This window comes from Panthera uncia (assembly GCF_023721935.1).
Source record: "Panthera uncia isolate 11264 chromosome B3 unlocalized genomic scaffold, Puncia_PCG_1.0 HiC_scaffold_1, whole genome shotgun sequence".
NCBI classification, from domain to species: Eukaryota; Metazoa; Chordata; class Mammalia; order Carnivora; family Felidae; genus Panthera; species Panthera uncia.
Genome location: NW_026057582.1, coordinates 106,646,187 through 106,661,137, shown reverse-complemented (window position 1 = coordinate 106,661,137; position 14,951 = coordinate 106,646,187). Strand labels below are relative to the sequence as shown.

General features: G+C 38.7%; 1 protein-coding gene across 2 annotated transcripts in view; it reads right to left on the bottom strand.

The window, feature by feature from the left end:
* Positions 1–4,500: 4,500 nt before the first annotated feature.
* IQCH (IQ motif containing H) overlaps positions 4,501–14,951 on the bottom strand; it is a 209,745-nt gene continuing 199,294 nt past the window's right edge. For both annotated transcript variants that reach the window (XM_049613798.1, XM_049613799.1), the window contains 3 exons: positions 14,232–14,293; positions 9,320–9,428; positions 4,501–4,709 (listed from right to left, as the gene is read on the bottom strand). In XM_049613798.1, the coding sequence (XP_049469755.1) occupies positions 4,596–4,709; positions 9,320–9,428; positions 14,232–14,293 (285 nt within the window). In that variant the 3' untranslated portion in view covers positions 4,501–4,595. The remainder of the gene's footprint in view (positions 4,710–9,319; positions 9,429–14,231; positions 14,294–14,951) is intronic.

Here is a 14,951-nt window from a genome sequence, read left to right as displayed (position 1 = left end):
TGACTCCGGCTCAGGTCATGATCTCGCGGTTCATGAGTTCGAGCCCCACATCAGGCTCTGTGCTGACAGCTCAGAGCCCAGAAGCTGCTTTGGATTCTGTGTCTCCCTCTCTCTCTCTGCCCCTACCCCACTCACGCTCTGTTTTTCCTCTCTCAAAAATAAACATTAAAAAAATTAAAAATAAAAGATAAAAAAGAAGATGAGTAGAAAGGCATTGTGAAGGGAACCTGGAAGTTGTGTGTTGTGGGATCATTTAAAATGTTTCAGTGACTGCAAAATAAGTTATTTTGTATTCTCTGCTGGGAAGCCAAGCAGAATGAATCTTTAAATGAAGGAGAATTTGAGTTTGAAGTCATTTTCCAACCAATGGAAGTTCTACTGTTTTGTTGTCAAGTTTATGGGACCATGATTTCATCATAACATTCCTGGTTATGAGGTGACTGCAATAAATTTGGGTGTGGCCTTTATTGCTGGGAGCTATAATTAGCTATTTGGTCTACTTTGTAACATTTTGTTAAATAAAAAAATTCTTAAAATGTAGTTTTACTGGTTGTTCTCTCTTTCCCCGCACACATGCATATGACACATGTGGTAGCAACTATAGAGGTAAAACGAAATGTTTACAGAGTGGCAAATAAATGTTTGGGGAGAAAACCAGTGTCAAAAAAATACCTAAACCCAAAATTCTATTTTATACATAGATGCCGAAGCTATATATTTTCTGTGCTATGTTTAGGGTCTTCTTATAACCAAACAAAAGTTGTTTCTACCAACAGATTTTTAAACAGCAGGGACATGCTTATTATTTACTGTCTTGGTATCTTTCCCTCATTTACATAAATACCCCAGCAACCAGCAGTATAAAACTAATAAAAGCCAGGGTCCTCCATCAAGGGCAATAAAGTTTCACAACCATGAGTTAGACTGTTAGAGTGAAAAATAAACCTATATATGTGGTTATGAAGGGTTTTTTTGGGAAAGTGTATAATCACATTTCAAAGTTAGAACTTCCATTGGAAGTAGCAGTGCAATAATAATACTTAAACATTTATGTAGAACGCTTCATCTTGGAAACACTCTCCCAGCATTGGCCAATTAATCTCTACTGCTTCCCTGAGGAGCAGGTATTACTAGCTGCCATTTTTCTGGTTAGAAAATTGAGGAAGGTGTGATCAGCCCAGAGAAAGTGAGGGCTGGAGAGACAAGTTTCTGACCCTCACTCTTCTGTGACTCTTTGGGATGTAACTCCTGATAGAATGTATCCAGTTTCTGTTCCACTTGGATACAATCATCAGTAAAACAAAGATCTACCTAGCAGCTCAGTCTAGCTCAGGCTTATAGATAGAGTCCTTACCCTGCTGAGGCACACCTTTTGGGAAGAATGGGATACAAAAAAGATTTGGGAGATCCACGGCACATTTCATCTGCATTTGCAATGAAGTGGACCAAACTTTTTCCAGTGAGAAAAGCAGCATATACTTCACTCTCCAACCCCCAACTTCCACTGGCAATTTATAGTTTTCTGGATGAGATTTACTACTATTAGTACATTTAAAGAGTTGAACAAATTTGTTATGCACCTTGAAGCCAGAGGAACAGTAAAATAAAACTAATGAACATTTACATTTTTGGAAATATCATTAATGTATGCCTGACAAATTCTGAAAGATAAACATTTAAATGTTAAAATACTTATTACCTTCCCCAAAGGGACAGTGTTGGGAACTAATGAGATAACAAATGTAAAGTGCTTTGAGCCCTTAGAAGAAAGGGGCCAGATGCATACAAATGATTATTAATTGTTAAAGCTATCAGATGGTTACTAATATATTACTTATGATAAAATCATATTTTTATACCCAAACAATAGGATCCTTGCAATTCTTAGGATGATAGAGCTGAAATAATGCTCCTAACCTCCTCCCAGGTTACTGTCTTGTTGGAAGTCCTTTCTTAACCCTTCCCTAGTTTCTTGACCTCAGACGCATTTTCAAACAAACACGACTTCACAGCTTCCAAACCCTTCTGCACCTTTGCATCATCAGTCCTCCACCAGTCTCACAGATCCATTGACACCACATTCTCTTCTCTTGACTTCTTTGATTACATAATTCTGATGCCTCATGATGCTGTGAATTGTGCAAGTTGATTTTTTAGCTGTAAGTGTAAGTTGAACTGTCCTTTAAGCAACACTAGGATTTGTTATAAAAAAAAAGTGTAAGTCCCTTGTGTGATCTGGGACAAGTGAATCTGAACTTTCTACTTTACGCAACACGCCAGAATTTGTGGTAAAAGAGCAAATCCTCAATTTCATTTAGTCTTGAGAAATGCACTGAGATACGCTCACTAAATCTGTTTCCTCATTTGTCAAGTGAGGGCAGTAGTAGCCTGTACCCACTTGGGGTTGTTGGAAGGATGCAATAAAATAATGTATGTGGAGTTTCTAGTACATTACACGCTTAGCCCATAAGTGTTCATTAAAGGTAAATGTAAGTAGGTTATGGAAGGTAGGTAAGTAGACAGCAGTTTATCATTAAATATTATCTATTTGGTTTCTTTAAAATCAATAGAAAATGGGTAATAAGTAAAGGGACATCCTCTTATTGACAAATACTTCGTTTCCTTAGGTAGAATAGTAAAAGCTCAGTAACTCATCTCAATTTATGTTCAGGATACTTGAAACAATGTACACGTACATGTGACTTTTTTCCAAGCTTACCTTAGTTTACTAGTAGCATAGTATCTTTGCTACATATATGTGCTCAAAGATAATGGACTATGCTTCTTTCCAAATGTTCTGTAATTAAAACATTTCACTAATTTCATCTGGTCCTCTGGTTTCTTCCATTTAATTACCTGAAGTGATTGTTTCATCATACCAAATTTTCTCCTTTCGTTTTGAAGCTGTAGGTTTTTAGGTAGAGAACCTTACTTCCAGTAATTTTCTAGTAAGACCTGAATCTGAATATGAGGCCTGAATTTGGAAATAGACATTCTGTGGTGTATGCTAATGAGAGACGCAAGGAGGGAAAGTGCATTGTTTGAGAAAACCAATCACGGTGGGTACAAAAAAAAAAAAAAAAGGTACAGGAGAGTGAACTCATTTACTCATTTTACTATTGCCAGCAGCTTGAGGCTTGAGAGTGCTAATCAAAATTCACATACAAAACTTCCCTGATAGATTAAACAGTTTTGTACTGTTAAGAGGGGTTCTCACCATGTGAAAGATCCACTGCTGTGCTGAACAAAACAGAGACAGTTTTCTTTTAAAGTCCAGAGCAGATGAGAGCCATAAGGAGACAGAGGGTTTCATTTACTCTCAGGACACGATTGTGCCAGTGAACTAATGAGTCTCTTGGACCTTATGTTGCTCTGGCTTCAATGGAGGCGAGACACTAATGGGCATGTAGCACTTCCTATCCGTCAAGTGTCTGGACAATGGGCCCCTCATATGGATTAGAATGATCTGGCAAGAAAAAGAGGTCATCGTTGTACCTAGCACAGGCAGGAAGCCTGGCTAATTCATGTATTTCCAACTATAGCAAAATCAAAAGCTGACACACACAAAAATGTTGACTTTACCGCAGAAGCTCTTAGCTTGTGGCTAAGGCACAGTTAAACGTTACCGAAACTCCATACATAAAAAAAAAACCTCCTTGTTTCCCCAATACATTAGAATATTGTTAAAGATGTAAAGGTTATTCTTTAAAACAAGTCTGATTTTGTGTTGTGACTTGCATATTTCACCCTTTGGTAAACCTGGATGATAACTGAAATATTTGAATGATTGTGAAGCAAATGCAGAGAGTGTCAACGCTGCATATTTTAAAAATTTGCACTTCAAAAGGTTCTGTCGGATTACTATTGTAAAAATCCTACTGCTGTATTAAATGGAGAATTAGAGATTACAAATGTGCATTCAAGCTAGAGGGCTCGAATTACAGTATATATTAAACTAAGAGCAGATACTGCCACCTAGATAAATTCTGATGCTTTGGTTAACTAGATGTTGGCTTGCCTTACTTTTTGAAAAATGGCAACAACAAACAATAGTGGCTAGGTACAAAAAAAAATACAGTGAATGATAAAGGGTCGCTTAAAAAATCCATGTAAATGTAATTTTCTTGGGGAAAAAAAGACCTTTGTGTTTTGCCAAATAGCAATGATTAAGCCTTTATTTAATTTTTTAAATGTAGAAGACAAAATGCTGTTAGAAATAGGAGGGCAAAACTCTATAAAGGATAAACAAAAGCTCCATAATCCTGAAGTTTATAAAGAGGTAGATCCCGAAGTGTTGTCAGGAAGACTTGTAACTTTCTTGTTAGAATATTCCTTACTGAATTCAGACAGAAGAAGAGATTGTTCAACACTCTCAAGTAAAAGCACAAATAGGTTTTAGTTTAGTAAGTAAACTAAGATCACTTAGTAAATAATTTTTTTAAAGGAGCATTACATTATAATCTGTTCTACTACACCTCCTAGCGAACAAAGCAAACTAACTCAGCTCCCCACTTTTATTCGTCACAGCAAAAAGAATGTTGCCTTTTTTCAATTCTGGATTAAAATCTAAAATCAGCAATATATTCCAGGATCATTCATTTATCAGGTTTAGAGGGGTTTTTAGCATCTATGGACTGTTTGAGTTCTTCAAATCTCATTTTGTTTTCCTCTGTTACTCCTAGAATGGCTTCAATGTCATCAATGGCGGTCTGTAAATGAGCAATAAAAATAATATTCATTACTTAATTTTTTTTAACATTTATTTATCTTTGAGACAGAGAGAGACAGAGCATGAACAGGGGAGGGGCAGAGAGAGAGGGAGACAAAGAATCCGAAACAGGCTCCAGGCTCCGAGCTGTCAGCACAGAGCCCGACGCGGGGCTCTAACTCATGGACCGTGAGATCATGACCTGAGCCGAAGTCAGACGCTTAACCGACTGAGCCACCCAGGCGCCCCAAATATTCATTACTTAAAGACCCCTTACAACTCTTTCTCCCATCCAATTATTTGTTCCTTTTTGACTTGAGTATAATTTAGACTGGTTAAACTCAAAACGTTCCTGTCAATGAGCACCTATCTACAAATTGTGTCATCAGTCTTGAAATAAGTAAAAAATATGAGAGTAAGAACTTGGAAACCATCATAGAAATTTTTATGGCTGCTAAATCTAATGGGGAAAAAAGGGACTTCTATTTTATACATCTTTAATTTTTTTTATTTCATTTTTCTAGTAATTCATTTTTGTTGTATTTTACAGAAGTACTGATCCATGGTAAGTTGGAAAAAACAAAACTTCAGTACAGATAATTTGAGAAGCACTGGTCTAGTCATCCTAAAATGAGGGCTAGTAGGCTGATAGTGTTTATTTCCATTGGGCAGAAAAATGCCCCCCACCTGTTTCCCCCATTTTTTCATTGAGGTAGTATTCACATACCATAAAATTCACCCTTATAAAGAGCTCAACTCAGTGATTTTTAGTATACTCAGAAGGAACCATCATTACTATGTAATTCCAAAACATTTTCATCACCCTGAATAGAAACTCTGTGCCCATTAGCAGCCATTCCTCATTTTCCCCCCTCCCTAGCTCCTGACAACCACGAATCTACTTTCTGTCTCTATGGATTGGCCCACTCTGGACATTTCATATAAATGGAATCCTATAATGTGTGGCCTTTGTGTCTGGCTTTCTTCACTTAGCATAATCTTTTCAAGGTTCATTCGTGTTGTAGCATGGATCGGAACTGCATTTCCTTGTTATGGCTGAATAATACTCCATTTTATCTAATACCTATTTTTACTTGGTTGCTTGCACTTTAGGTATCATATCTAAGAAGGCATTGCTAGCCAAAAGGTCATGAAGATTTATACCTGTGTTTTATTTTAAGAGGTTTATCATTGTAGCTTTTACATTTAGGTCTTTGATCCATTTTTATTTAGTTTTTGTGTATGCTTTGTAATAGAGGTACAACTTGATTTGTATGTGGGTATCTGTATTCTCCAGTACCATTTGTTAAAAAGAATTATTTTGTCATTCTTGTTAAAAATCGATTGACTATAGATGTACAGGTTTAGTTTGGACTCTCAAGTTTATTCCATTGATCTATGTGTATTCTTATGCCAGTACCACACTGTCTTGAATACTGTAGCTTTGTAGTTAAGTTTTCAAGTTGAGAAGCAACTTTCTTCTTTGTTCGTCTCTTTCAAGATTGTTTTGACTATTCTGTATCCTTTGCATTTTCACAGGAAATTTAGGAATATCTTAAAAATTTCTGCAATAAAGCCAGCTAGGAAGTTCTAGGACTTCCACTGAATCTGTAGATCAATCTGGGGAGTACTGGCATCTTAACAGTATTAAGTTTTCTACTCCATGAACACATGGAGTATCTTTCCATTTATTTAGGTCTTCTTTCTTTTATGATGGACAGATCTTGTACTTCTTATGTTAAATTTATTCGTAAGTATTTTATTCTTTTTGATGCTATTGTAAATGGAATTAAAAAATAATTTTGGGGGCACTTGGGTGGTTCAGTTGGTTAAGTGTCTGACTCTTGGTTTCAGCTCGGGTCATGATCTCATGGTTCATGAGTTCAAGCCCCACATTGGGCTCTGTGCTGACAGCACGGAGCCTGCTTGGGATTCTCTCTCTCCCTCTCTCTCTGCCCCTCCCCTGCTCGCTCTCTTTCTCTCTGTCTCTGAAGATAAATAAATAAACTTAAAAAAATTAAAAGATATTTTTGTATTTTTTATTTCTAGTATATGGAAATGTAATTGATGTCTGTATACTACTGATCCTTGGGTCCTTCTTGAATTTAAGTGTATTAGCTCTAACAGGTTGTTTCTGGGTTCTTCAGGATTTCCTACATACAAGATCATGTTATTGAAGAATAGAGATAATTTTACTTCTTTCTTTAAAATCTGGATGCCTTTTATTTCTTTTTCTTGGTGAATTGCCCTTTCTAGAATAGGGTAATATGGTGATGAATAGAAGTGGTGAGAGCAGACATCTTGCTCCTGATCTTAGGGGGAAAACTTTCAGTCTTATACCATCAACTATGATGTTAGCTGTGGGTTTTTCCTAATACCCTTAACAGGTTGAGGAAGTTTCCTTTTACTCCTAGGCTGAGTGTTTTTATGAGGAAATGGTATTATATTTTGTTAAATGCTTTATCTGCACCACCTTCCATTTTTATTCAGTCTTTGTAAATCCTTGTTTATAAACTGAAAATACTTATTAGAATGTCGCTAGGGTGGTAGAAAATATTACCAAAAATGAATCTATTCCACTTTCAGGTTTTTGTTATTATTTTTATTTTATTCAGATTTATTGCCTTTGGACCTTTTGGTGAGAGTAAAAAAAAATCAAGATAACACTGACTCACCTGAGAAGACTAGAAACCATGAAATATTTAAAAGCTACTTGAGAATATCTGACTTTTGATGATTTTGAAAGTCAGGTAAACAACAGAGAAATAGCCTTCATTTTGTCAAGCTCAGGGTTTACCAAGTCTGTGTGGTCTTAGTCTTCCCAGGCTGCTATAACAAAATAACCAGAGACTTGGTGGCTTAAACCACAAAAACTTGTTTCTTATGGTTCTGGAGTCTGGGAAGTACAAGGTCAAGATGCCAGCGAATTTAATTCCTGGTAAGAACTCTCTTCCTGGCTTGCAGGCAACCATCCCTTCTTGCTGTATTCTCTTAGGGTGGTTGGGGAGCAGAGACAAAGCAAGAGAGCAAACAGACTCTCTTGTCTCTCATAAGGGCACTACTCACATCCAGAGAACCCTAACCTCTTGACCCCATTTAAACATAATACCCCTCAAAGGCCCCTTCTCCATATACCATCGCATTGGGGGTTAAGGTTTCAACATCTGAATTTTGGGAGGACATAATTCAGTCTGTAGCACTGATTATTATTTTTGGACAGACTAAACTGACCATGCTCACGCAGACTAAATTGCTCAGGATTTTGCACATGGCAGTAACTGATGAAATGATACTAGTTGACAGTAACTTAGAATATAAATGAAGAGCTAGGTCCTTTTGGACCAGTGAAAGTTGATGCAACCCTGGGCCTAATTTTCACTGAGTCTTCTCAGTCATGTTGTGGGAAAAGCAATGGTCATTCTTCCAACTCATAAAATCATATTGAAGAGGAATTATCATCATTATTACTGTTATTAGAACAGGCTCTAATGCAAGGAAAAAAACACTCAAAATTTACATCTTTACAACAAGCTTTTGTTGGGCTTTCCATTTAAGAGAAGGATCACATGTGGTTTCCGATTGAGTCCTCTGAGTTACTTGACCTGTTTGTTCAATCATGATGAAGGCCCATGCGGGGAATCAGACGCAGATCTTGGTGATCAATACGAAGTGTTTATCTCTGCTCTGCCAGTGTTTCGGAAACTCTTGTGTGGATCTTCCTCCGTTTTCTTGCTCTTGTACCTGTTTCTCCAGTTTGGAGACTTCTAAGCAATTACATACAAGTAGCTTTCTGGACCAACATCTTTTTTTTTTTTTTTAATTTTTTTTTTTCAACGTTTTTTATTTATTTTTGGGACAGAGAGAGACAGAGCATGAACGGGGGAGGGGCAGAGAGAGAGGGAGACACAGAATCGGAAACAGGCTCCAGGCTCCGAGCCATCAGCCCAGAGCCTGACGCGGGGCTCGAACTCACAGACCGCGAGATCGTGACCTGGCTGAAGCCGGACGCTTAACCGACTGCGCCACCCAGGCGCCCCTGGACCAACATCTTTAAAGGCCATCTGGCACCTTCAAAAAGGTTAGTGATGAAATATCTGCTCCACTTTGGAGAAACAGTGGAGTAAATGACCCATGTGTATGCCAAGGGCTTTTTTTTGTTTCTCTCTACGACACTTTATCCTTCCTGAGGTCTCAGAACTTCTCTGGTCTACATAGGTGGATTCCCCAGGAACCCTTGGCCAGACATTGCATTTTCTGAAATGTAAGTAGATTCCATTCAGGATTTTTGGTTGTGACAGTCTCCGTTTTGGTTCCATTGTGACACTTCAGTTTCACCTCCCATATCAGAAAGCCCTGTTGTCATGTAAACTGGGTTTGGTAATGGCAGCAACTTAGAACAAGTCTACTATATTTCAAAGAAAAAATTTCAGACTATTAAATTTAACTAACAGGTTCAGTGGGAACCTTATAATATTGACCCTGTACATTATAAGATATGTACTGCTTCACAATAAAAAAAAAATGGTTTAGCACTTGTTTACAATACAGCATGAGGTATTTTCAGTCCTTGTATAGAAATTAACCAGAATCGTTAGTTAATTAACACCTCACCTTAAAATTGGTCTCGCCTTGCATATTAGGTGCTGATATTTCTTGATGGATGATGAAGAGATTTCGAGCAAAGGTCATGAGGACCCCCTGGAGATCCTCACCGATTGTTCTGTTAATGATATCCAAACAAATGAGTTTACCAACGATTCCCCTCACAAGCTTAAAAACAATCACCCTCTCATTTGTGCCTGTCTGGTGATGGAATTTAATGAGTATTTTCAATCTCACAAGGTGGCAATCTTCAGGGAGATATGAGAGATGAGGCTCCATTTTAACTTGTCAACAAAGAGGATTTGTGCAATAAATATTTTTTTTATTAATCAACTTAGCAGAATATAAGAATAGCTTCAGTCATTTCTAGCGAAAGGCTACCACTGAGCTAGGAAAGTAGTATTAGCTCACTTAAAAAATTGTTGAAATCAGTTTAAAAGAATTGCTGCTAAGTATAATTCATACCTAACAATGTCTTTGTCTACAGAGCTGTTTGCACCTCAGTATTCTAGAGACTTTTGTCTGGGAGTTATTTTCTATTTTATGTATGCAAGCAATTACTGCTATGTATGAGTGTGCTCCATCCATGTTCCTAGGAGAATGTGCCCCATTCCTGAACAGGCATCTTTATAAAACCGAACACACACTTGAAGAAGATTTCAGAGACAAGCTGCATACCGTCCTATGGTCAGTGAATATTCTCAAACAACTAGACTGTTGTAAATTTTAACTTAGAAACGAAACTTCAGGTTATTTCTTCTAGTTACTTTGTGAACTTTCTGTATCAAAGGAGAAAAACGGATGAAATGAATGGATTGATTTTTAAGAATTGTTCGGTCCTGAGGGTAGGATACCAAAGATACTTCAGGCAACTGCAAAGAACTTTAGGTTACTTCCTTCCCAATTGTTACCTGTAAAATAAGTCATCCTAGAGTGCAAGGCTTAAACATTTTTGGAATGGCTGCCTTCCAGCCTGATTGGGCTTTCCCATGGGTCAGGCTGGGAGCAGAAAGCTTCCCAGGCCCCAGGACAGTAGACCATTTGTCCTGCCACTGGCTATGTGACTTTGGGAGGAAGTTACTTCTTTTTTTCTGAAATGAAGGACTTTGACTGGATTAATGCTTCCAAACTTTTGGAGTTACAGTCCCCAAAGCCAAGGACCCTTACCCCTCATAGTTACTGAACTTTAGTATCTATCTCTTCTTTTATAATAGTCAAAGACAATGTCAGAGTCAGTAATTTTTATTTTTGTTTATTAAAGCAATTTTTTTAAAATTTTATTTTAAGTAGGCTTCATACCCAATGTGGGGCTCGAACTCATGACCCCGCCTGAGATCAAGAGTCACTGCTCTACTGACTGAGCCAGCCAGGGGCCCCAGAGTCAATAATTTTTAAAAGTGATTTGTACTTGGGGCACCTGGGTGGCTCAGTCAGTCAAGCTTCCAACTTCAGCTCAGGCCATGATCTCATGGTTTGTGAGTTCAAGCCCCGTTCGGGCTCTGTGCTGAAGTGCAGAGCCTGCTTCAGATTTCCTGTCTCTCTCTCTCCTCCTTCCCCTCCCTACTTGCTCTCTCTCTCTCAAAAATAAATAAATAAACATTTAAAAATAAATAAATAAAAGTGATTTGTATTTCATTGCCACAGAGTCAGTAGGTATTAGACCCTGGCTGCTTCTTAAAACAGATTCCTGGGCCCACTTCAGATCAACAAAATCAGAAATTTTGGGTTTGGAACCCAGGAATGTATAGTTTCACTGAGAACCCCAGATGATTCTTATATATACTAAAGATTGAGACCCATACTTTAAAATATTATAGTGTGTGTGTGTGTGTGTGTGTGTGTGTGTGTATGAAGCTGGGTCCACATATATGGATTAATGCCCCTCTCATCATCCCTTCTTAGGCTTCTGGGGTCCATGGTCCCTAGGAATTAACCTCTATTAATTCATTTCTAGAATTTCCTTCATTTTCCTTCCTTGAAAGTTCTTCTTGAATTCTGCTATTCCCAGAAATATACTAGTATAAATGGAGTCAATGTGAAGTTATCCTGGCAAAGCCAAACCACCAAATTCTGGCCTGTAAGGTCATCCCCCTGGGAGCCCTCCTCTTTCCTAAACAGGTGGCTGATTAATGTTCTTCGCCTGATGTGAACTGATGGCAACAAAGCCAAACAAAGCCCAGGCATCTCATGAAAAGCCTCTCCTTAAAGCTTCAGAGAAAATCAACAAAAACAACACAAAGATGTGTTTGCTCATCTTTCCTTTTTCCATATGAATTCTCAAAAACAATGTCTCCTGGCCATTGTTTATTAAATCATCTTTCTCAACCTCCATGACTACATGTCAGTGCAATTTCTGCTGTACTAACTATAATTCCGTCCTTTTATGGCACATTCAAGAAAGCGCAGCTGCATGCAAGTGAGAATTTCAGGGATAATCTTGAATCCTACCTAATACTCAAAAAGGAAATTAACAAACTTGGTGCAAAATTGCACAGGTAGTGATGCAGTTCACAGTAGGCTGAGAATCTCTTTTCCATAATAGGGTTCTCTATACAAGGCAGCCATACTATATGGGAAAAGCACACTAGATTCAGAGTCATGAGACACAACTACTGTGTGATGTTGGCAAACCACATCCCTACTCAATGCCCCCATTTCCTTTGTACACTATGAGAGTCAGTTAATTCCCAGGGTCCTTCTTTGCTCCAACATTCTCTGGTTCTATGGCTACAGGAAGGGATGAGAAAGATAAGATAGGAAGCAGTGGACAAGGCTCTAGAGTCTTCAGGAGGCGCATGTCAATCATCAGTGTCCTTTCTGTAGGATATGTGAGTAGTAATACCATCTACACCAGTAGGACTATTTCCACCACCAAAGCTAGCCCGCCCATCAAGGCATCCCTGCCTGAAGTCTCAGGAGCAGGTATAGGCATAGCTGGGTGAGCTCCTCTTGGTCACCAGTCTACATTATTCATTCTGTGGGCTTCAGCATCAAACCAGCCCTGCTGCTTGATCAGTTTGATGATTGGGGGTTTCCTTTTTCACATTAGTCTTTTCTGTCTCCTCGATTCCCTGATGCTGTCCTCTTGCTTGGTTCCTCTGTGCCGAAGTACCCATGTGGATAAGTCTTCCTGTGGTCCATACTGCAGAAACTCTGCCTCTGCCCTATTAACACTATCCCTGTTTCATCATGTCAATTGTAGGACGCAAGTCCTGCTCCTGCCTGTCAGCCTCTGCTGGGCTCTACCACCTGCCAACAGGCCTTCTTTATGCTGCCCCCTTGCTGGCCTGGGTCTGTAAGAAGAGCAGCGTCCTCTTTGAGCTCCTGTGGTTGTGCTCCTTGCCAACCAGCCCTCTGGATGCCCTTTCACTCTGTAGGTGACCTTTCCTAATGCTGTGAGCTGGTTGCTCCTTGGTATGATCTCTAGGCACCTGGAAAGCAGAGGGTAGCTCCTTCCCTGCACATGTACAGAGGTGTCCCTGGCTCTATTCTCCTCCTGGACACGAACATCCAGGCAGATAAGGTGAATGAATACTTGTTGGGGTGTTATGTCTCATTCCTGTTGCTCTCCTGAAAGTATAACAAAAGAGTGGGGAAGAGAGCCTAAAATAAACAGTGAAGGGACTCTTCTAACATGACCCAGTGAATTTTACATGTTTATGGGACCTTGGGGAAAGATGGGTACTGGAGGGGACGACTAAGCCAGCAAGCTCTCCACCCAAGTGAAGAGAGGTGTTTAAGACTGTAAACACTAGATTAAATTGTTAGCCACATTCTGGCTCCAAAGGGGAGGAAATCAAAACATTTGCATGTGTTCAAAGGGATCAGTGACATTGAGTGTCATTGCACTGATGATGGCCTGTTGTAACTGACATTGCTGTGGTAAAACAAAGGACCATACTTTGGAAAGGGGAGTTGAGAGCTGTCCTGTGCACATCTTTGCCTGTTTCAGTGTGCAGCTGTTGGGACCAGTTTCCAGGGGACTAAGCACCTAGGGGGAACTGAGGCTGCTCAGGACATTGATGCTTACTAGAAGAATTGTCTATTATTTGGTTTTTCATGAGACCAGATCTTAGTGTGTACATGTGTTTCAATTTGAGGCCACAATGTCTACACCAAGGTAGAAGTCACAAGGAAGAGAAATACAGGGACAGTTTCCCAATTAAGTTAGGATAACTTAGAGGTATCAAATGGCCATATTCCAAGATATGAAAAGATTGTGTGTGTGTGTGTGTATATATATATATACACACACACACAAGATATGGTATATCTTGTATATATGATAAGATATATATATATATATATATATATATATATATACACACACACAAGATATGATAAGATTGTGTCTCTAAAGCATGAATCCTAGATCAGAAGACAAATTTGTTAGCTCTCCAAAGTATGCTGGAGAGAAATTTGCAGGAAATAGGAAACAGAGCAGCCTCCTGAGTGGTGCTAGCAAGATTCTTCATAACATCCATGTTGAGAAGATTGTAGCAGAGCTGAAACGGGAGCTGAGGAGGGGCTATGGATCCTGCCTTTCTGGGGAGCATCTTGCCAAGTCACCAGAACACTTCTCTAAGCAAGCCAGAATGACAACTGCCCTCCTACAATACGGATGTCTGAGCTGGTTCCTCATCAGATTCACTGTGCCTTAGATGTGTATGTGTTTGAACGTAATGTGTTGTTGGAACTAGCCTCTTTCCCATCAATTTTGGATAATTAATCAGTTATTGTTATGAACCCCCACTGACATATCTAGAGTCATTATATGAAATAGTTGAAGATCTAAATAAAACAAGATAGACTTCCAGTAAATCAGCATGCTGATTAAAATGCATGAGAAGTATCGTTCTTATTGGTTGTCACAGTCTATTTTCTTAGCTTATTACATCTCGTAGACACACTTTGTACTCACAACATTCCCAACTTGTCTCTCTTCAGGTGTTCATATAATATAAAAACAGTTCCTTTTCTGTCCTATAAAATTTGAATTGGGAAAAAAGAAATAGCATTTTATTTTAGCAACAAAGAAACCTACTACACCAAGACCACTAAGACTGATTGGAATTGAAATCCAGAGCTACCATCAAACATTGTGAGAAGCACATTTGGAAAAGCTGTCTCCTGAATATGGAGTATATATGGTCTAGGACAGGGTTGTTGTTGTTAATTGAGATATAATTTACATAGAACACTGTTTAAGGTATACCATGCCTTGATATGATACATTTATATATTGTGATATGATTACCACTTTAGCCTTAGCTAACACTTCTGTCACATCCTACAATTATCATTTCTTTTTGTGGTGAGGACATTTAAGACCTAGTCTCTTAGCAGTTTTGAACTATATAAAACGGTATCATTCATTATAATCACTATGCTGTGCATTAGATTACCAGAACCTATTTATCTACTTGTTGTAAGTTTGTACCCTTTAACAATATCTGTGCAATGCCCCTGCTTCCCAGCCCGATAACCACTATTCTACTCTGTTTCTGACCTCAGCTTTTTTAGATTCCATATATAAGTGATATCATACAGTATTTGTCTTTGTCTGGCTTATCTCACTTAACATAATGCCCTGAAGGTCCATCCATGTTGTAGCAAATTTGCTACAACATGGATGGACCTT